This window comes from Pipistrellus hanaki (assembly GCF_964339955.1).
Source record: "Pipistrellus hanaki genome assembly, chromosome: 7".
Taxonomy (NCBI): domain Eukaryota; kingdom Metazoa; phylum Chordata; class Mammalia; order Chiroptera; family Vespertilionidae; genus Pipistrellus; species Pipistrellus hanaki.
Genome location: NC_140509.1, coordinates 40,375,029 through 40,397,929, shown reverse-complemented (window position 1 = coordinate 40,397,929; position 22,901 = coordinate 40,375,029). Strand labels below are relative to the sequence as shown.

The 22,901-nt window shown below is 34.6% G+C and overlaps 1 protein-coding gene across 4 annotated transcripts in view; it reads right to left on the bottom strand.

The window, feature by feature from the left end:
• Window positions 1-22,901, bottom strand: part of ZNF292 (zinc finger protein 292) — a 75,682-nt gene that overhangs the window by 25,125 nt on the left and 27,656 nt on the right. For 2 of the 4 annotated variants that reach the window (XM_084889260.1, XM_084889259.1), the window contains exons 4-7: window positions 16,093-16,247; window positions 15,836-15,914; window positions 13,450-13,585; window positions 893-1,095 (exon numbers count right to left, since the gene is read on the bottom strand). In XM_084889260.1, coding sequence (XP_084745386.1) covers window positions 893-1,095; window positions 13,450-13,585; window positions 15,836-15,914; window positions 16,093-16,247 — 573 coding nt within the window. Of the gene's footprint in view, window positions 1-892; window positions 1,096-8,952; window positions 9,056-13,449; window positions 13,586-15,835; window positions 15,915-16,092; window positions 16,248-22,901 lie in introns of those variants that run through there. The other 2 variants (XM_084889261.1, XM_084889262.1) reach the window with 2 other exon arrangements.

The following is a 22,901-nucleotide window of genomic DNA, read 5'->3' as shown; positions in this document are numbered from 1 at the left end:
TCAACTTTCCCATTTATATATCTTTAAGTTTGTCCCACAACCTCTTTGTTCTCTTCTCTTTTGTTCTGGAGCTAAAGATACTTATAGTAGAAATACAAGATACTTGTACACATTATATTCTCACACAATACTGTCTAACATATTAGTTTTCATTATCTAAATACATATCCTTTCAATACATATTCCCTATTTCTTGAACAACATTTAGTTCTCCTACAACTGCCTTCAACTTCACTTTGGAATTATGAGTCACCCAAAATCCAAAATTTCCATTTGGACCATGATTCTACTCTCAGAATTTTAGAATATAAAACATAAAAATACATGAATACTATGCTTTACATGAAACTGGGGGGGTAGGAGTCATCATGTGCACAAAGAAAATAGTTTTACATTAATATGCAAATATAAAATTTATCTTTACATATAATTAGGAAGAGATATAGACATTTAACTCTCATAAGAGATACAATATTAAATGAAATGTTTTTTATACACAATAAAAATGAAAGAACTCCTGGGGGAAGTCATATAAATTCTATAAAGTTATTTAAATTAGTCAATTGAAAAAATCTGCAAATATCTGAAAGTTAAGTAAAACTAAGTTAAGGCCCAAAAGCTGACATTCTACTAAACTGTTAAGTCACCACTACCTTTCCCATAATTCAGCCAAAGCAGTCATAAGATCCAAATTATTTAAAACAGAAACTAGATAAAATTATTTTACGTTATAATTTTTAAAGTTGTTTAGAATCACTATCCAAGAGCGTATGAAAAATAAGATTAACAATGGTCCCTCACTAAGAGAAAGAGAAGTCAAAGCATTCTAATCTAACTTAAAAGTTTCTTCAGTTTAAAAAAAAGAATTACTAACAAAAAAAAACATACTCACCTCTTCGATTAACTTTTCATTTGGTGATGATGTGCAAAGACAGACAAGGTAAGTTTGCTTAAAACTACCTTTGGTACCAATCTCTGGATGGTCAGAACACAGCTTTGCTAGAGCAGTTGCTTGACTTAATTGATTTGTTTTGATTAGATGTTTAATTCTCATATCCAACAAGATGGGACCCTCAAAAGCTAAAAATTCATTCACTTTAAAAAACAAGACATAATATATTGTTAGTATTTAGTAACAATTCATTTGCAATAAAATACTTATAAGGAGTATTTTTTAAAAAGCATAGAATCTACCTATTAACATTTGGTAATAATTCATTTGCAATATAATACTTAAGAGAAATATTTTTTAAAAGCACAGGAACTACCCCAACCCTTCTTTGCAATTAACTATTACTGTTACACGGTTATCACAAAATACTTGACCTTATAAGTAAAATGATATTATATAGCTAACATTTAAAAATTGCATTAAATACCTTTTCCCCCTGAGAGTACCATTGAGATTGAGGTGAATTAACTTCTTAATAAAATAATTTCACATTAAATTCTAATAGTCAACGTTATTAAAATTATACTAATCCACCCCTTCCCCCTGCATTTATTCTTCAATACCAGGGGTTAGCATCATTAGAAATTTGCAGTACTAGGGCATTACATACTTATATAGACAATCACAAAAGAATGGTTGGATATTCTAGAAAATGAGATTCAACTAAAATTATGTTTCCGTACTAATAATTAAAGTCTATCTTGCTTTATTTTAATAAGCGTTTTAGAACAAATTAAGACATAAAAAATAAATTAGAAGGTGGGGAAGTCTGCTAGAACTTCTGTGAACTTGTTCCGGTTTTTTTTTTTTAAACATCAATCAATAAACCTCAACATCTGCTTAAGTACTACTTAAGCATCATACATTTTATCCTTTTCAAATATTTTAATTTCCTAGTGCTCATTTGATCTACTAAAAATAAGAATTTCATTTTTTTCTTATTTGTGAAGAATTTAAGTTTTAACAAATGCAAGTTTAAATTTTTCCCTAAAGTTTTCTTTACCAGAATGAAAATCATATTGAAAATTTTATTTGGTGATGGCCAACTTGAAACCTTCGGAAAACTTTTAGTAATAAAACTTTAAATGGCCTTTAAATAAAACACACAATTTCACTACCTATGAACATACTGGAAGATATGTCTGGTATGTAATGTGCACATTAGAAGATGAAAAATGAGAGATGCTCTTCCCTTCTTTAATATTCTTTGCCACCCTCTAGTGTCTATAAGATAGTATGATCAATGCTCCTCAGTATTAAACCATGACTATATAACCTACTGAACACAGGATGCCAATTTCACCTTTTTCTTGATAATTAGACCTTTGTACCTGCTACTCCATAATCTTTACATTAAACCAAACCAAAAAGTATAAAGACTGAAGACAAAGTTTATAAATCCCTAACTCTCTGGTACCTCTGACTATATGTCTTACATATATATGGCATTACTTTTCTTTCTTTAATATCACATGATCCTATTAGGTCAATTGTATCTTTTCATAGCTCAGTTCACTATCAAAGCAAAATGTGTAAAGGTTTTAAGTAAAAACTTTAAGTTAAAATAAAGCTATCCTAGCTATAAATAAATTACAGACTTGAAAAAACAGCTTTAGTTTCCTAATATAATTGTTTTCTCAAAAGGAAACTCTTATACCAAGTCTGGGAATTATTTCAAATACTCCCACAAAGGTTCATAATCAATGAACTTTGAAGATCATGCAAAAAAAATTATTTACAGGTGCCAAGTATTAAAAAAAAAAAAAAATGACAATCTTAACAGGAAAACTGCAAACAGTCCCTAACATCTCAAATAGCAGCAAGTTAGAATGACAGATTATGCAAAAATAATTTCTGTGCTAACGATATTTAAGAGAATATATGTTAATATAAATTTCAAAAGCATGTTAAAAGTGTTTTTTAACATGGGAAACCACTACCATACTTAGGGCAAAACCGATTTAAAAGAAAAACAGAATATATCCATATAGGTCATTTTGTCCAGCTCCAAGATTTGGCAGATGAGTAAACTGAGGCTCACAGAAGGCAAGTGACTTCCTGGGTTCATAAAGCCAGTTAACAACAGAACCAGGATCAGAATAATGGAATCCTCTGATTTCCAGTTTTATACAGTGGTGAGAGAAGAAAAAACAAAAACTCATTTAACTACTATAATTAGAACAAGTTTATAGCAGTGAAGCACTGTAAAGGAATATTAGCTTTAAAAGGAAAAAAATATGTATTATGAAGCTCATGATTCAAATAGATCAAAAGTAGATTACATTCTAATACTCAATTGAGAACCTATTGAAAACTCACTTCTCCCTCCCATCTCTTGTCCATTTCTCATCAACTGCTTTCTTTCTCCTCCCCTTTCTTCCATCTTTCTCTACTTTGCTCCAATCCAGAACATGTTTTTTTATAGACTTATAATACCACATCAAAGACTATCTCTTTCACACTTGTCAGATATATTTTAAAAGTTTTATGATTTTTAATCCTTCAGTAGCTAGTCAATGAACAATCTTAAAAGAAAATTAAGAAAAAAATTCTATTTACAATAACAGCAGAGAATAAAATACTTAGAAATAAACTTTAACCAAGAAGATGAAAAATTATACACTGGATCCTATAAAATACTGTTAAAAAAATTAAAGACATAATACATAGACAGATCCTAAGATTAGAAGACTTAAATCATGTTAAGATTTACAACTATCAAGAGCAAGCTACAGATTCAATATAATCCCTATGAAAGTCACAATGGCATTTTTTGCAGAGAGAAAAAAAACTTATCCTACAATTATAATCTCAAAGGACCTCAAATAGCCAAAACAATTTCAAAAAAGAACGAAATTGGAGGTCTCACACTTAATCTGGCATAAAGATAGACAATATACTGGCATAAAGATAGAAAGCTCAGAAGTAAACCCTCACATATATGGTCAAATGATGTTCAACAAGGTGCCAAGACCACACAATGGAAAAAGTACAGTCTTTATAACAAATGGTGCTGGGAAAATGATATCCACATGCAAAAGAATAGAGTTACACTCTTATCTTACCTACACCATATAAAACATTCCAAATGGATTAAAGACCTCAATGTAAGAACTAAAAATATAAACTCCTAGAAGAAAACAAAGGGGAAAAGTTTCTTGACACTTATTTAATAATAAGATATTAGCTCACACCCATCATAATGGCTACTAGAAAAAAACCAAAAGTGTCTTTAAGGATGTGACGAAATTGGAACATTTCTGCACTATTGATGGGACTATATAATGCTGCAACCTCCTCAAAAATTTTAAAAAGAACTACCAAATGATCTAACTATGCCACTTCTGGGTACGGACTAAAAAAAATTGAGAGGAGGCTACTGAAGAGATATTTGCATGCCCACGTTTATAGCAGCACTACTCACAACAGCCAAGAGGTGGAAGCAATTCAAATGGCCATCAACACATGGATGAATAAACAAAATGTGTTATCCACATACACACACACATATACACAATAAACTATTATTTACCCCATAGAAAGAAAGGAAATCCTGTCATATTCTACAATATGGAGGACATTTGGCTAAGTTAAATAAGCCAGCCACACAAAAAAGTAAACATGGTATGATTCCACTTATATGAGGTATAAAGGAGACAAAGTCATAAAAACAAAAAATAGAAAGCTGGTTATCTAGGGTCTGGAAGTAGAGAGTGGGGGCAAAGAGAAGTTGTTTTGCTATACAGTTTTACTTTTGCAATATAAAAAAGTTCTGGAGATCTGTGTACTTCACATCAATATGAACACACTTAACACTATTAAACTGTATATTTAAAATAATTTAATTGTACACTTGATGTTATGTGCTTTTTATGCATTAAAAAAATTAATTCAGCAATGTTAGTCAAAAAAATCCAGCCCTGGCCAGTGTGGCTCAGTTTGTTGGAGCATCATCCCATTCATGAAAAGTCATAGGTTCAATTGCTGGACAGAGCACATAACTGGGTTGCAGGTTCAATCCCTGGTCAGGGTACATATGGGAGGCAACCAATTGATGTTTCTCTCTCTTTCTCTTTCTCAAATAAATGAATGTGTCCTTGGGTGAGGATTATAAAAAAAAAATTCTACATTTGGAAATTTAACAAAGGGATCCCTCCACCAGTGCACCCCAGGAAAGGGGAAAGGGAGGAAATTATAGGGTTTTTAGATTCCAGAAGACTAACAAGTGATAAAAATACAATTTTTGCAATTGCAAATTATCCTATCTTATAAAAGAGTAATATGCAAATTGTCACCCCAAGACACAAGATGGCCGCCACAAGATAGCCTGCAGGGAAGGGCAGTTGTGGGCAGTTAGGGGTGACCAGGCCAGCAGAGGAGGGCAGTTAGGGGAGACCAGGTCAGCAGGGGAGGGCCGTGGGGGGAGGAGGGGAACACCAGGCCTGCAGTGGAGGGACAGTGGGGCAGGACCCAGGCTGGCAGATGAGGGCAGTTGGGGGAAGGGAGGACCAGTCCTGCAGGGGAGGGCAGTTGGGGGGGACAATGTCTGCAGGGGAGGGCAGTTGGGGGGGGGGGGACCTGGCCTGCAGGGGAGGGCAGTTATGGGCAATCAGGCCAGCAGGGAGGTCAGTTAGGGACGACCAGACTGGCAGGAGAGGGCAGTTAGGGGAAATCAGGCTGGCTGGGGAGCAGTTAGGCGTCAATCAGGCTGGCAGGGAGTGATTAGGGCAAGACCAGGCTGGCAGGCAGAAGCGGTTAGGAACAATCAGCCAGAAGCAGGCAAGTGGTTGGGAGCCAGCAGTCCTGGATTTTGAGAGGGATGTCTGACCTCCTGTTTAGGCCCAATCCCGGTGGGACATACGCCCTAAATGGGCGATCAGACATCCCTCAAGGGGTCCCTGATTAGAGATGGTGCAGGCTGGGCTGAGGGACACACCCTCCCCTGTGCACAAATTTCATGCATGGGGCCTCTAGTCCCCATATATAAGTAGAAAGGGCTGAAGGGATTCATTGAGACTGTAATAGAGAGCTCTCTCAGAATTTAGATTTTCAAATGATGACATATAGAAGGAAAAGCAGGCTCAGGACCAAGGATAGACTATGAGTATGCAAAACATTATTGAAGTTAAGAGCCAAGATGACTCCTTACTCACCAAAAATGTTGAGAAAAATCATATTGGTGGAGGTGAGTAACTTTTGAGAAAAAAAAAGTCCTGCTGCCTGGATCTGATGATCTATTACTTATGATGATAGAGAAAAGAAAAACTTCTCTATTTTTATGGTGGTTCTGATATAAGCTTTACTGAGAAAGGTAGGACAATGGAGCAAATGAAAACAGATGGTAAAATATTATTTTCAAAATGCGGCTAAAGGTACATTTTGCAAAACTGTAGACTAGAGGAATATATATAATTCTAAGATTCTCCAAATTGATTATACTAAAAACACTGCTTGTGATTGTTTCAGAGAAAGAAGTGTGACTATAAAGAACCAAGCACAGTCACTAAACATAAATCAAGTCAGACTTCACAAAAGTTATCTCAAAATATATCACAGACCCCAATGTAAAATGCAAAAATATAAAACTTATAGGAGAAAAATATATGACCTTAAGTTTAGTGATAACTTTTTAAATAAAATGCCAAAAACATGAAAAACACTGGTAAGTTGGACTCCATTAAAATTTAAAATCTCTGCTCTGTTACACACATTATTTTACAAAAGGATAAGCCACAGAGTAAAAGAACGTATTTGCAAAGCTAGTATCTGATAAAGTGCTTGCATCCAAATATACAAAGGACTTAAAACTCAACAAGAAAATGAACAAACCAATTTAAAAAAAAGGGCAAAAAACCCCCCCGCTAACATGTGTCTCATGAAAAGATATACAGATGGAAAAGATGTTCATATTAAAAGATGTTCAATATAATTTGTCATTATAGAAATACAAATTAAAACAACAATGTGATATTAGACCCCTATTAGAATGGCTAAAATTCTAAAAATAGATAATACTAATTGCCAGTGAGGATCTACAGTAACAGTAACTCATTTCATTGCTGGTGAGAATACACAATGGTAAACCACATTTTAAGAAATGATTTTTATTGATTTCAGAGAGAGAGAAGGGAAAGGGAGAGATAGAAACATCAATGAGAATAACACACTGATTGGCTGCCTCTTGCATGCCCCCTGACAGGAACTGAGCCAGGGACCTCTCAGTTTGAGGGTCAATGCTCAACCACTGACCCACACCAACCAGGCAGGTACAGCCACTTTTCAAGAGTTTACTAGTTTCTTAAAAAACAAAACATAGTCTTATCATATGATCTAGCAATTGTACTCCTAGGTATTTACTCAACTGATGCATAAACTTATGTCCATACAAAAATATGTATGCAACTGTTGACAGCTTTATTCAACCACCAAAAACTGGTAGTAAACAAGATATCCTTTCCTAGGTGAACTGATAAATTGTGATTCTTTCATACAATGGAATATTATTCAGCAATAAAAAGGAATGAGTTGTTAAGCCAAAGACATAGATCAATGTTAAGTGCATACTGCTAAGTGAAAGAAACGAGATCAAAAGAAAAGATGGTGAACAGGTCAGGAACTGTCAGGTGCTCAGGAGAAAGCTAAGTAAGTAAAGCAGCTGATTTTCTTAGAGCAGTGAAACTATTCTGTATGATACTGTAATAGTGGATACACAACACCACATGTTTGTCAAAACCCATAGAACTTTATAGCATGAAGTATAGAAATTTAAAAAAAAATTATTTAGGAGGTTTGGGGAGCCCAGGATAGAATGCAAAATATGGCAAAAGAATTTAACTGTATTAGAAATGTTATGAAAGAAGTGGGGGGAAAAGGTTCTTAACTAACTTTGGAAAAGTGAACTCTATAAAATGGTAAAAGAAAATGTATATAGCACTGAATTCTAGTTGATAAATATTTTTCCACAAGGATATAGGTTCTCAATTCTGAAACCATTATACATGTATACTAAAACTAGTTAAGTATATGGATGGTCAACGGTAGAAAAAGACAATCTGAAAAGACCACATACTGTATGATTCCAATTATATAACACTTTGTTGAAGTGAAGATTATAGGTAAGCAAGAGGAGGATGCTAGAATGATCAATGTGGTATGGATTAGTTAGACATTAGTATATAGATATGGCTAGTTACACAGAAATTTATAAATACGTGTACATACACAGGTTAGTATACCAACATATGTTTTCTTGCCTTGACTACTGAGAAGTCCTAGAAACAACATCATCCCATCCCAGTATTAATGAAAACACCCAGCTCCCAGGTTTTGGTATTTAATGCTATTCTCAATAAAAGAAACCAGGGTTCCTTGGAGAAACTGTTGATTTTAGAACTGGGGCAGGAAATATGCAAGATAAGCCTGAAGCATCTTACAGTGCCAGAAAGCAAGGATGTATGCAAACAAAAAATATAACTCATAATGATGGGGCTATGTCAAAGGGGCACAGAAGTTAACTCTGTGTTTCCAATGGTCAAAGCTGGAAAAATTGGCGCAACAAAATAAAGTAGTGCTGGATTATGACCAAAGTATAAAATAAGTTTCCAATGAGTCCTCATGAATATAAATGACTAAGTAAATAAATGGAGACAAAAAAGACAAATCTCCTGTGTAGAATTCCAAATAATCTCTGTACATACTGCCCCCCCCACAAGGCAATAGAACTTAACTCTGCCTTTTAAGTGTGGGCTGCCTATAGTAACCTCCTTTCAAAGAATACAGCATAGAAAGGGGGCTAGGGGGAGAGAGACATACTATCTAAGCCAAGTGATCAAGATTAACATCAACAGTCAAAAGTAATATGGACAGTATGCATCCTTGATATAATGTAGTGACAATGGCACTTTACCTCTGTAATCTTCCTCCCCCAAACCCACAAGCCCAGTTCTAATCACGAGAGCAACATCAGACAAATCCCAATTGAGGGACATTCTACAAAATACCTGACCAGTATTCCTCAAAACTGTCAAGGTCATCAAAAACAAGGAAAGTCTGAAAAACTGTCACAGCCAAGAGCAGCCTAAGGAGACATGATGACTAAATGTAATGTGGAATCCTGGATGGGATCCTAGAACAGAAAAGGGACAATAGGTAAAAACTAAGGAAATCTGAATGAAGTATGGACTTTTAATTAATAATAAAGTATCAATATCAATTTATTAATTGTGACAAATATATCATAATATATTAATAGGAAAACTGGTTGTGGGAACTCTTCATAATATTTCTATAAATCTAAAGTAAATAAAAAGTTAATTTAAAAACAATAAATTAGGTCAGACTAACCTCAATATTAAACAGTCTAACTTGACAGAACTCTAGTCAAATAGTATTCATCAAATCCTTATAGACAAAAATAAGAAGCATGGGCCAGACATAAGGAAAAATTGTTGTGCTTGATGAAGCAATAATAAAAAAAAATTGATTAAAGGACTGAAGGCAAGTAGAATGATTTCTGTAAGTATCACAGGGACTAGGAATTCTGGACATGATCTTTTCATGATTATTATCAAGGACTTGGATGCTAACAGAATATACACTAATAAGTCTGCTAATTAGAGGGAACTGGAAAGGATTCTGAATAACAAAATCAAGATTTGAAAGGATTTTGACAAATTACAGAGACAGAAATAAACCTTATTAAAGAATGAAATTAAAGAGAGAAAAAAGTAATATCCTATATGTCAAAAGACAAAGTATAAAAATGTAAAGAATAGTAGCATTTACTTTAAGTATGTGTGTGAGTGTGTGTGTGTGTATTGGTGGTTTTAGTGACCTCGTTGAGTTTTGAGAAAGATATGGCTACCCCAAAAGACAATGTCATACTAAGTATAAATTGTTAGGATGAAGGGGAGAGAGTACCAATGGCAGCTCATATTTAGGGTACATGTTAAGTTCTGAGATTTACACATTAATGAGAACACCAACAAAATGCACTAAAAATTAGGTATCATGATTGTAGATTTAAAAGCATACCACACCAGGAAGGATTTTAGTCTACACAAGAAAAGATGACTAAAGTGTTGACAAGATGGCAATCTTTAAATATCTCAATTGATATGGCTCAAAAAGAGGGACTTATATTCCTGTTCAATATGGCTTTAGAGGTAACACTAGATCCAAAAGATGTAAACTCTAAGAATAGAGTTTTCACAATGACTATTTTCTATTAGAGAGCTAAGAATGGACTAAACTACACAGTTACCATTTTCTAGAAACATTCAAGCAAAGGCCAATGTACTTATCAGTGATATTTTAGAAGAGAGCAAAAATTGAGTTAAAAAAAAAAAGAGCATTCAGTTGGTCTTTCCAATCCCAAGATTATGATTAAAGAAAAGTACAAGTAATATGTAAGCCTAAAGTTCCTGTGATATTCAAAGGCCATCTACTTGAATTATGTTGGTTTAGTAGTTACCTTATTCTAGGAGGCTAACATCTTAAAACAAAATCAGCATTTTAAATTTTGAGTCATGCCCACACCTAATCCCAAAAAGATTTCTTAGTTTAGCTGGGTTTTAGTAGGTCCAAAATCAGTAAAAAATAAATTTAAAAAAATATACTTTTTGCCCATCTGACAAAAAAAAAAAAAAAAATAGGTATAATTTTTTATTAATTCACACCTGATGGCTATTGTTGTGTTGGCTGTTATCATTTTTTTTATTTGACCACCTAAGGGAAAAGTCAGTGTCCCTGACTAAATAATCAGGTATTGCATGTTTTAAAAGTTCTTGCAGCACACTGGCGTGCCTCTTGTGGCACAGCACACCAGTTGAAATATCACTGAAATACTATATCAAAACACAAAGACTTCACTATAAACTAATGAACAAAGCCTACTGATATGTACTTATTGATCTCTGAACTCTAGCTCTTCTCTTCAAAGCTGCTATAGGTTAGATTATGTTAAACCAAGGGGCTGAATATCTATAATAATAAAAGTGTAATATGCTAATTAGACCAGAAGCCAGGGCTGTGAGAGAAGCCAGTGTCAGCAGCCGGGGGAAAGAAAGTCTACTCTTGCACAAATTTTGTGCATTGGGCCTCTAGTATAATATAAAAAGTTAAAAGTTCCCCATCCTTTTGAACTATCAAATTTGAAATGTAAAAAAATTAGCAAGTCTATGTAAAATATTAGTTCCTTCAACTTTTTCAAAGGAGGAAATGAATAGTTTGTGTGATTATTCATAAAATAACTCCCATCAAAGAAGCATTCTAAATAACAGAGAACAAAGTAAAGATGATGTCTGAAAATTCCTTGATCATATCATATTTCTCCGGTTGCTTCATGAGTTGTATGAAAGTCTGACTACCTACAATCCATCTGCTATTGTAGAAACTCCTCTTGGTTGCACAATCCAAATTATCCCAGTGGCTATGTCAGGTGAAGACCAAGAAATAAAGCAGCACAGAGATTGGGCAGACATTTGTTAACAGGAGCAATGTTAGGCATATTTAAACAAGGAAATGGAGCGCACTTGTGAACACTTAATAAATTTTAAATCTCTGCTAAGGTGAAAGTTTCATTTTCCTACTTTAGCAAAAATGCTCCTGAGAAAAAAGGAGTTAATTCCTTTTTTATTAACCCTCACCTAAGAATATGATTTTATTGGTATTTTAGAAAGGGAGGGAGAAAGGGAAGGAGGGCGAGGGAAACATGTAGGGAGAGAGAGAGAACATTGATTGTTTGCCTTCCATATGTGCCCCATCCAGGAATTGAACCCGTAACCTTTTGGTGCACGGGACAACACTCCAACTGAGCCAACCAACTGGCAAGGGCAAGGAGTTAATTCTTTATTTTACCTAGATGCAATTTTATTTTATTAGGTTAGGTGCAACAGGGCACATTATAAAAAGGACAGAAGTTAACGATCTCATTTCAATTCCTGCCTCTGCCTCACATCACAGGCAATGTGATACAGAAAAGACAAGTAATCTTTCTGAGCCTCTACTTTCCGATCCGTAAAACAGAACAATAAAGAGCCTAACTTTTTTCATAGGATCATTGTGAAGGTTAAATGAAACCATGCATATTAAAAACTACAATGTAAAAACTATACAATGTAATTTGATATTACCGTGTTTCCCCGAAAATAAGACATCCTCTGAAAATAAGACCTAGGGCAACGTTGGGAGAAAAAATTAATATAAGACACTGTCTTATTTTCGGGAAAACAGGGTATCATTAATATATTACATCAATATTTTTAAAAGTTGAGAACATTAGAAAATGCAATGTCATTATAACAAAAAACAAACAAACCAACAACAACAACATAGTGGTATCAATATAATGGAAAGAAAACTAATATGCCAAAGGCAAAAAAACACACACTAAGATTCTCAACTTTTAAATATTTTTCTTATCTTAAATTATGAGTGTCTATTCTCCATTTCTCTGAGGTATGGAGAACAGTGCAGCTAATCTGTGGATATCCACAAAGGAAGGGGATACTAAAAATAAACTTTTTGTGAAAATTTAAAAAACAGATGACATTGCTATAAACTATCAGAAAAGCAATGCAGAAATGGTAAGGAGGGAGGCCATGCAGGAACAACCAGCCAGGAGAGAGGTTTGGAGATCAGCAGGGAAGCCTTTCAGTAAATATCAAAGTACCAGAAGTGTTCACAGCAATGGGCTATTTATACTCCCTTCTTAGAGCTTTCATAATTTGCTATCATAATGCAAAATTCTTAGATTCTGCAATCAATCAAAAGGAAAAGTTGCAACAAACAATGGAAGCAGCTTATTTAATTCTCTAATAAAATACCTTAGGAAAGGTTAGAGTGAAGCTGGGCACTTTCCAAAAACAATCTCAAGTTCTAAAGACAACAACTGTGCCCTTCTTTGTAATATATACAATTTTTGGACTCCAAACATTGGTATGCATATTAGTGATTTAGCCATCTACTTCCAACAGTATACCAGCCAGTCTGAGTTTAACTGGGGTCTTTACTGCTGACCTCATACAATAACAACAAAGTTGGATAAAATAAGACTGAGCAATAAGCTGCTTGAGAAACAATACTAATCTTAGAGACAGATACTTGAGAGTTCTAGCACTAATTTTGAATTCTATTTTTAAGAAAATAATTTAACTACCCTAATTCTGCATCTCCATCTGTCAAGTAAGTTAGATATTAAATATAAGCCAGATTGCCACCTGTCAGGATGATGTAAAAGAAATACCTCTGTTAAAGAGATGTTGGGGGGGGAAATTAGTTTCTCTGTAATGGTAAGATTCTAAAGTCCTATAAATATCTTTCCCCCAAATAAAATAAAAATGAAGGGCCTCAACCATCTCAGATAAAATGTAATTAAATGATCCTTGTTTGGAATATCTTGAGATGAATTATATTAAAACAATTTTAAGTACTTATTTTTTTCTGGTCTAATGATTCTTTTTTTCTCTTTTCTCGCTCTCTCTCTCTAGAAAATTTACCTTTATCCTTATCCAATGGTTCCTGGGAAAGAATAGTGCACAGTACCGGGTTTTTCCACACCCCAGTCTCTTGAGCTAGAGTAGCTAAAAAATGCAATTCACAGCTGCCATTCTCCATCAGCTTTTCATGAGCTACCTATAAATATTAAATAAACATCCAAAGAATTACAACAGATTTTTAAAAGCAAGCTTATTAGGCTTTATAATACTAAACTTTTGAAAAGTAAGACTTTTATCTTCAAATTTTCATGCCACATTACAAAGTGCTAAATTCCTTTATTTCTGACTTTTGAAGTCAAATCTCAAGGATAAGCTTATATTATTATAAATTTTAAATAAAAACAATGTATTGTTATAAATAAATCCATATTAATTTTTCTCCAAAATCTTAACCAAGAGCAAGGTTATTTCTCAAGGAAGTTATCAAAATATCCATAGCATAAAAGACCTTACATTTACATCCCGTGTTAGTAAAATAATTTTCAAAAACTTCTACCATTAATAAATGACAGACCTGTATCAAGGCCTAAGTGACAACTTACACATATTCCAAAAAGAGATTTATAAAAACAAACCAACTAAATGCATGATTTTTCATTTATTCACTACAAAGCCTTGGCAAAATCCTATTAAAATTGACACGAAACTTACTTATTCGTTCTTCCAAACGTTCATGCAATTGGCATATTCCATAGACCACCAAAGATCAGTAATTTTTATTCAATTCAAAAATGTTTACTGAGAATTTCTGTGGACAAAATACTAAGGAAGAGAACAACTAGTCCCTGTGTTTATGGGGCTTATCCTCTAGTGGAGTAAAAAAAATATTTAAACAGTTAACACACAGGTAAAATGAAACAGATGCTGTTATAGATATAAAATAACCCTGAGGAAGCTCTAAAGTAGGAGAAAAGTGTCATGGAAACTCTTAAAACTGCATGCTAGGTTCATACAGAACAGCTATTCCTCAACACCATGAAACTTTCCCACTGCAACAATTTCAAGTGCTTTAAAATTTTTCTCTGAGCAATTGCTCAAAATATTATAGAGGGATTTAAAGAGTTATTTCCTTTGCATTAACTCACATAAAAAAAGCATCAATTAGTCCTATTGTTTTAAAAAGGAAAGTTATCTTATGCTGACAAAAAATTTAAGTACCACGAGGGATTCAGTAGTATATTTGTATATAAAAAACTTATTTATTTCAGTGTAGAGTGTATTTGAATGCTAAACAATGAAAAGTTCTGAATTATTTACCTAAAAATAAACACACTAGGAAAAAAAATCTAAGACACAAGGAATGATATGCTGAAGCAGAAATTGCATGATTAAAAGTTAGTTGCAATGTGACAAACAGGACAAGACACTATCATTTCAACAAACACTTTTAAAATATCTATTATGTATAAGACATAATAGAATCCAAAGGTATTAAGATATGAATCCTACCTTCCAGAATTCTGCACTTGATAGTTTAATATTTAATATTAAATAGGAAAATTGATTTCTCTAACTATATTTCACATGCTTCTAAAATTTGAGATTAATCCTCTTTAATACATCTCCTACAGAAAAACATAAGGCCAAAGGATATTTTAAGAACTCTGGCTAGAGAAAAAGGCAACTATATATTTTTAAAACTAGCTAGCAGGAACATCTCTTTTAACCAAGTGATCAAAATTTACTCGAAGCTATAATATATCCAGCACAATCTAGTGCCTGAAACAAAGTTTAATGTTCTTGAAAATGCTCCAAAATAACTAAGTGCAAAATTGTGTAATACTCATCTAAATAGAATAAAAAGCACTAAATAAAAGAAATAAAAAGCATGTATTTTCAGCTCTAGGAAAAAAAAGAAGCATGTGCTTTGGAATGAAAAACCTGGGTTCAAATAACTACTCTGATATTAGCTGCATAAGTACAGGAAAATAAATATTTTAGATTATGAGCCTCAGTTTCCTCACCTTTAAAATGGGAAAAAACATACCTACCCCCACAAACGTTTTCTTAACAATTAAGTGAGACAAAAAAAAAAGAAGTGAGATATATTAAATTCTTATTAAGTATATTGCAGATTTTCAATATTAGCTTAACTGTTCCTTAATACAAATGAGGACATTTTCTTTTGTGTTACCTTACTGCTCAAAGTCCTTTAGTTACCTGATCTTCAAGAACAGTGTATTATTCAACCAAACTACCTAAATGTGTAAATTCACTTAGGAAACATTTTTTGAGCATCTACTATATGCAAGACACCAGTGTTAATAACAATAGCAATTAAAATCTGTCGTTAGGTGTTTTAAAGTTTAACCCAATAATTTATTAAGAATAAAGAAAACTAACTTAAAATGTACCTATATTAAACCTAACAGATAAATATTCTCACCTGCACCAGTGTCTGAAATTGTTCCCACTGTTTATCTGATAACTCAACAGGCAGACACAGTAGAAGTTCAACACAGCTTCTAAAAAAAAGGCAAAAGATATATGTAATTATTAAAATTTGAAGTAAAATAAAATGAATTCTAACATTATCAGTAGACGTCCCATAACTAATCTATTTAAACTATCATAAGAGCTAAGATATAAAATTAAAACAAAAAAAGCTAAACCTAATTTTTATTTACTCAAAGGTCTACTCACAATGCCAAGCGTTCCAGAACCAATGCTACATTTTCACATTCAGAGGTAAGATAAGGTCGGGCTTTAACATAACTTTGGATGGCCACTGTGTATACCTCCAACAAAGGTAAGGGATCTTCTGAAGTTTTCCATTTCTCTGCATATTCAAGGAGTGTCTGTTTTGGAAGGAATAATAAAAAAGTATTCAATGTAAATCAAAATACACATTGACTAATCAACTGTTTTTCTTTCCTCCCTGAGAAATTTTAAAAATAATTTTCTATTTATAAAAGCAAAAATTAGTTTATACTGGTTAAAATATTCAAAGTTATAAAACCATAGTCTTATTTCCAATTCTCTCTAGGATGAAAAAAAAGTGTTAATTCATCCAACAATAGAATCATTTCATAAAGGCTGGTGTTAAATGGTATAAGCATTATCTCCTTTCTACCCTAGTCAAAATGCCAGCTTTCACTCAAAATTTCTAAGATTTAAGTTATTTTAAATAAAGGCCATCTGGGCAAGTAAGACTAGACCAGACACGCAATGAAGAATTTAAGAGTATTTGTTTTCTGTGTGTGTGTGTGGGTGTGTGTGTGTGTGTAAGGAGTATAAAATTCAACACATAAAAATAAATGAATCACATATAGCCACAAAAAAACATGTAATTTTTCAGTTAATAAAAAATTATAGCACATAACATTACTGTCTTTTATGACAAGTTTAACGTTTAAAAAATCATCTAAAGACCTTCAACAAATGTAATCAATATTAAAGACTGATTACAAGGTCAAGTGATTTTTGTAATGAAGTGCTTATTAAATTAAAAACACCTCTTATTCCTTAATAAAGTACTTATTTCAAATTCACCTTATCACAGAATTATCAAAAAAATAAACAGCACTTTTATGCTGTTTATCCTACAGAATAAAGAGATAGAATAAACTGATACAGTAGTTAAACACCACATGTTAGGATAACTACTAAAATCACAAATTACTAAAAACGATTTAAAAGATTCTAGAATTATGCTAAATGAAGTAGGGCTCTAATTAAATGTGTTTTTTAAAATATAAGACTGACACAATTGGTCCTCTTCACACTTCAAAGTTTAAGATTCATCTCATCACATGTGAAAATTCAGATGTCATTTCCCAGAAAGGATGTGATCTTGAAGAAAACTCCACAAGGGCTGTGTCCTCTGGCACTCAGAAGCAACTTAACCCCCCCAAAAACAACTGTAGGCAGTAGCTAGGAAGGAAGAAGAGACAGCAGGAAGAAAAGAGGAAATAAACGTTCAAAAGAAAACACATACTGCCTTATCCTGTCTCTATTAACCTCTAAATAGCAGAAGTAGTAAGTGATCACAGAGAATAAGGAAGGAAGAAAGGAAGAACAAAAATGGTAATCTGGCAAATGTAAGGACAACACAATAGCCCTAGCTGGCTTGGCTCAGTGGATAGAGTGTCAGCCTGCAGACCAAAGGGCCCTGGGTTCAATTCCGGTCAAGGCAAGTACCTTGGTTGCAGGCTCCTCTCTGGCCTGGGGCCCTGGTCTGATCTTGTGCAGGAGGCAACAAATCAATGTGTTTCTTACACATTGATATTTTTCTCTGTTTTTCCCTCTCTAAAAATCAATGGAAAAGTATCGAGTGAGAATTTAAAAAATAATAATAAATTAAAAAAGGGGAGCAATATAATAAAAACTCACTTTCTGAGTAATCAGATAATCATGGACCCTGATCCCTCTAAGTTGGACAAAAGTGAGGTAACCTAAAGACCCAGTACTTACAACTGGCATCTGAAGTTAGGGCCACCTTGTGGGACTAAGCCCTTTAACCTGTGGAGTCTGACACTAACTCCAGCTAGTGTCAGAATTGGATTGAATTGTAGGACACCTACTATTTAGTGTCAGAAGTCAAAACAATCTCTCAACAGGACTTACAAAATCTAAACAAAACTTGCCAAATGAATGAAAAAATCTGCATTCTGGGATTCTTCTATGATTGTCCCTCTACTTTTAGGAATAAAACTGAGTGTGATGTTCTACATCTAAAAAAATGTTACATGAGCCCTAGACCGGTTGGCTCAATGGTTAGAGTGTCAGCCATGGACCAAAGGGTTTGGGGTTCAATTTCCAGTCAAGGGCAAGCACCTCAGTTGCAGGTTTGATCCCAGATCTGGGTTGGAGCATGCAGGAGGCAATGAATTGATGTCTCTCTCACATGTTTCTCTCTGCTTTTCCCCCTCCCTTCTTCTCTCTTTCTCTCTCTCTAAAAAAAGAAAAAAAAGAAAAAGTATCTCTGGATTAGGATTAATAACAACAAAAAAAGCAAATTATCTGCATAACTGCATAAAGCTATGCGAGTTGATATTCATAATCAGCAAGTATAGTATACTGATGGTAGAGCTTACCTAGTTTCTCAAGACACCTAGATCAGTAAGTGTGAAAATGGAAGCACTCCAAACATGATTAATAAATTATACTTTCCTCAATTAAAAGTTACTTGTTGCCTTAGCCAGTGTAGTTCAGGTGGTTGGACTGTCGTCCTGCACAGCAAAGGGGGGGCAGGTTTGATCTCCATTTGGGGTGCATGCAAGAGGCGACTAATCAGTGTTTCTCTCTCACCTTGATGTTTCAAAATAAAAGTTACTTATTTGTACTTATTAATCTATACAAGGGCTTTCGGGTGGGAATCCCACAATGCTCAGACTCATTCCTTTCACAGAATTATAAAGATCATTTAATTCTGTTATAGAGAGGAGTAATTAAGAGGTCCAGTGACCTTCACAATATTAATACAATTGGTAATTAGCAAAGCCAGGCAGTCTCACTCTCTGTGAAACATTGTGCCCACTACCAACAGATACTAACTGTGGTAATGTAACAAATTATAAATCTACAGAATTACTTTACAATTACAATGTGCCTTTACCTATATTACTTCAATCATTCCTCGTAACTCCATGAGGTTAAATATTTTTATCCAATTTGCCAGCCACAATAGAATAACTTGACTTCTTTATCTATTAAGATTATTTTAGCTAAAAGAAAATCCAACTCAAATCATCGTAATAAGAAAAGTTTATCATATAATAGCAAATCAGGAGAAAAGGCCAGTTCCAGGATTGGTTAGTTCAGTAGCTCAACAATGTGTTCAAGGACAAACTATGTCTTCAATCTTCTACTGTCAGATGATGCCCCCACCTAACATCCAGGTGTCAAGAGAGTGAAACAACCTTCTTTACCCAGGATCAGCAATAACCTTGTGTCTTTTCATGCGTCTCTGTTTTAGGAACAAGGAAACCTTTTCCAGAATACCCCCAACCCAATTCCCATTAGATTTGTCATCAGGTCTCAAAGGTCAAAAGTCACATCAGCAATACTGGAATCTCATGGCTGACTTTTCTTTCTTAAATCTTCATCCAAGGATATGATTTTATTGCTTTAAAAAATTATTTTTAATTAACTTTTTTGGGTAACATTGGTCAACATGAATATATATGTTTCAGGTGTGGGTTTCTATGTTACAAGATCTGTACATTGCACCATGTGCCCACCAACCAAAGTCAAAACTTTTCCAGTCACCATATAATAGGACCCTCTTCCCAACTTTTTTTTTTTTTAAGAGAGAGACAGACACATCGAGGTGAGAAAGAAACATCAATCAGTTGTCTCCCGTACTTGGCTGACCAGGGGACTGAATCTGCACCCTAATATGTGCCCTGACTGGGTATCGAACCTGCAACATTTTGGTATACTAGACGACACTCTAACCAAGTGAGCCACCCAATCAGGGCAGTAATATGCTTCTTTTAAAACTAGAGCATAAACAGGTTAAAGTAATAAGCTCCAAGATCACAGAGCTATTTAAGAGGCAGAGAGAAGATTCAAACCCTACATTTCTGGACAAATGGAAATTTGAATCTTAGCCAATTCACAAATCTGAAAACTTGTCACATAAGATACGAGGCTTATTCTGTGTGCTCTCACAGGGCAAACCAGGAGCTCTAGGTTTAAGTGTGAAGGAGATACATTTCTGCTTTCCATGAGGCAGAAACATTAAACAATTAGAGTTAAGCAAACATACAACAGGTTAGCCTCCTCAGACAGGAGGACCCAAAACTGAGCAAGATGACTCTGAGTTCAAAAACTGTATAGAAGTCAGATTTTGTTGCCACCAGTGAGTAATGTGAAGGGGGCGGCTAGCTCATTCAGGTTTTGATTGATGCACACAATGCTTAAAATTGATTTTAATTAATTTTATATTTAAAAAGAATTAATTTCACATAAACCTTAAATTTCTAACTTTTCTTTCTTTAAAATTTTGGGAAAATTAGGCAACTCATATTCTGGCATGGCAACTAATGGCTGAAACTGAGTCATAGATGAGCCAACCTCCCTGACTGAAACCAGGCAGGGACTCTCTGACTGCTAAAAGCAACAAGCTGCCTCTCTTTAAAGAACCTACTGGACTCCTAACAAGGTATTTGTGGTTACAACCTCTATTCTATAGTGTGTATTATGGACAGGCCTGAGATAGGAGAAATACAAACCAAAAAAAGGTTAAACGATCATGCTCTAAGGAGATCTCCAACACAGTGTTTCTCAGCCTCTTCTATCATCCACTCCCAAGGAGCCTTTTAACTTTTTCCCTAACTGTCCCCCATCCCCACTGACATGCAATACTACAGATATATTATAGTGTATCTGTTTATAGGATACACACACACACACATATGCATTCTATATAATAAAAGCCCAGCAGCCATAATGATCGGGGAACAACTGCTCCACCATTTACTATGAGGTGCATTGACTACCTCTTGATCCCCCCCCCCCCTCCCGACCCTTACTTCCAGCCCGCAGGCTCCAATCACAGCATGGCAAACGGGGAACTATGGGGAACCGGGTGGGTAGCAGCAGGGCAAGACTAAAGACTGGTGAGCAGGCAGGACAGCGACCTCTTTGTCCCTCCCCCCAGCCCGCAGGCTCTGATGGATCAGTGGTGGCTGCGGGGCAGGACTGCTGAATGGGCAGAAGATGACCCTGATCGTATATCAAGCATCTTCTCAGATCACAGTTGCCTAAAACTAGAAATCAACTACAATAAAAACAATTAAAAAAGTTAAACATCTAGAGACAAAATATCATCCTATTAAACAGTTACTGGGTTACCAAAGAGATCAAAGAAAAAAATATAAAGCATCATGGCAACAAACAACAATGAAAACACAACAATCCAAAATCTATGGGTCACCGTGAAATTAGTCTTGAGAGGAAGTTCATAGCTCGACAGGCCTATCTCAAAAAACAATGGTAATAAATTATCTAACCCTACAACTCAAAGAATTAGAAAGAGAGCAACAAGAAAAGCATACGCAGAAGGAAGGAAATAATAAAGATCAGAGTGAAGATAAACAACATAGAAACAAAACAAAAAACAACAATACAAAAGATCAACAAAACCAAGAGCTGGTTCTTTGAAAGGATAAACAAGATTGATGAACCTCTAGCCAGGCTCACCAAGAAGCAAAGAGAAAGGACCCAAATAAACAAAATCAGAAATTAAAGAGGTGAAGTAACAACCGATCCCACAGAAATACAAACTATTATGAAAAAATACTATGAACAACTCTATTCCAACAAAATGGACAACCTAGATGAAATGGACATCTTCCTAGAAAAATACACGCTCCCAAAACTCAACCAAGAATAATAAAAAAGCCTGAATAGGCCGATAATTACTAAAGAAATTAAAACAGTGATAATCCCATTTCTAGGAATATATCCCAAGAAACTAGAAACAACAATTAGAAAGGATATATGCATCCCTATGTTCATAGCAGCACAATTCACCATAGCTAAGATTTGGAAACAGCCTAAGTGCCCATTAACAGATGAGTGGATTAAAAAACTGTGGTACATCTACACAATGGCATAGTAGGCTGCGGTAAAAAGCAAGGAGTGCTTACCATCTGCAACAACATGTATGGAACTGGAGAGCATTATGCTAAGTGAAATAAGCCTGTCAGAGAAAGATAAATATCACATGATCTCACTCATTTATGGAATACAATGAACAAAAACAGATCCAGAGACAAAGAAGCATCCATCAGACCATCAAACCTTAGAGGGAAGTTAGGGAAGAGTGATGATAGGGAGAAAGCTCAACCAAAGGACTTGTATGCATGCATATAAGCCTAACCAATGGACACAAACAACAGGGACAAGGACATGGGGGGGGGGGGGGGGAATGGGAGGTAATGGGAGAATAAGGACACATATTTAACACCTTAATCAATAAAAAAATTAAAAAAAAATCTACCAGCAAACAAAAGTTCTGGTCTAGATGGCATTACAGGGGAGTTCTACCAAGCATTCAAAGAAGAAATAAAACCTATCCTCTTCAGACTACTACAAAAAATTCAAGAGGAAGGCACACTTCCAAGGCACTTTTCCTATGAAGCCAGCATTACCCTAATCCCAAAATCTGATAAAGACACTACAAAAGAGAGAGAGAGAGAGAGAGAGAGAGAGAGAGAGAGAGGGAACGAACAAACACTACAGGCCAATATCCTTGATGAACACAGATGCTAAAATCCTCAACAAAATTCTAGCAAATTGGATTCAACATACATTAGAAAGATCATACACCATGACCAAGTGAGATTTATTCCAGGGATGCAAGGATGGTACAATATCCGCAAATCAATAAATGTGATACATCACATAAACAAACTGAGAGACAAAAATCACATAATCGTATCAATTGATGCAGAAAAAGCATTTGACAACATCCAACACCCTTTCTTGATTAAAAACTCTCA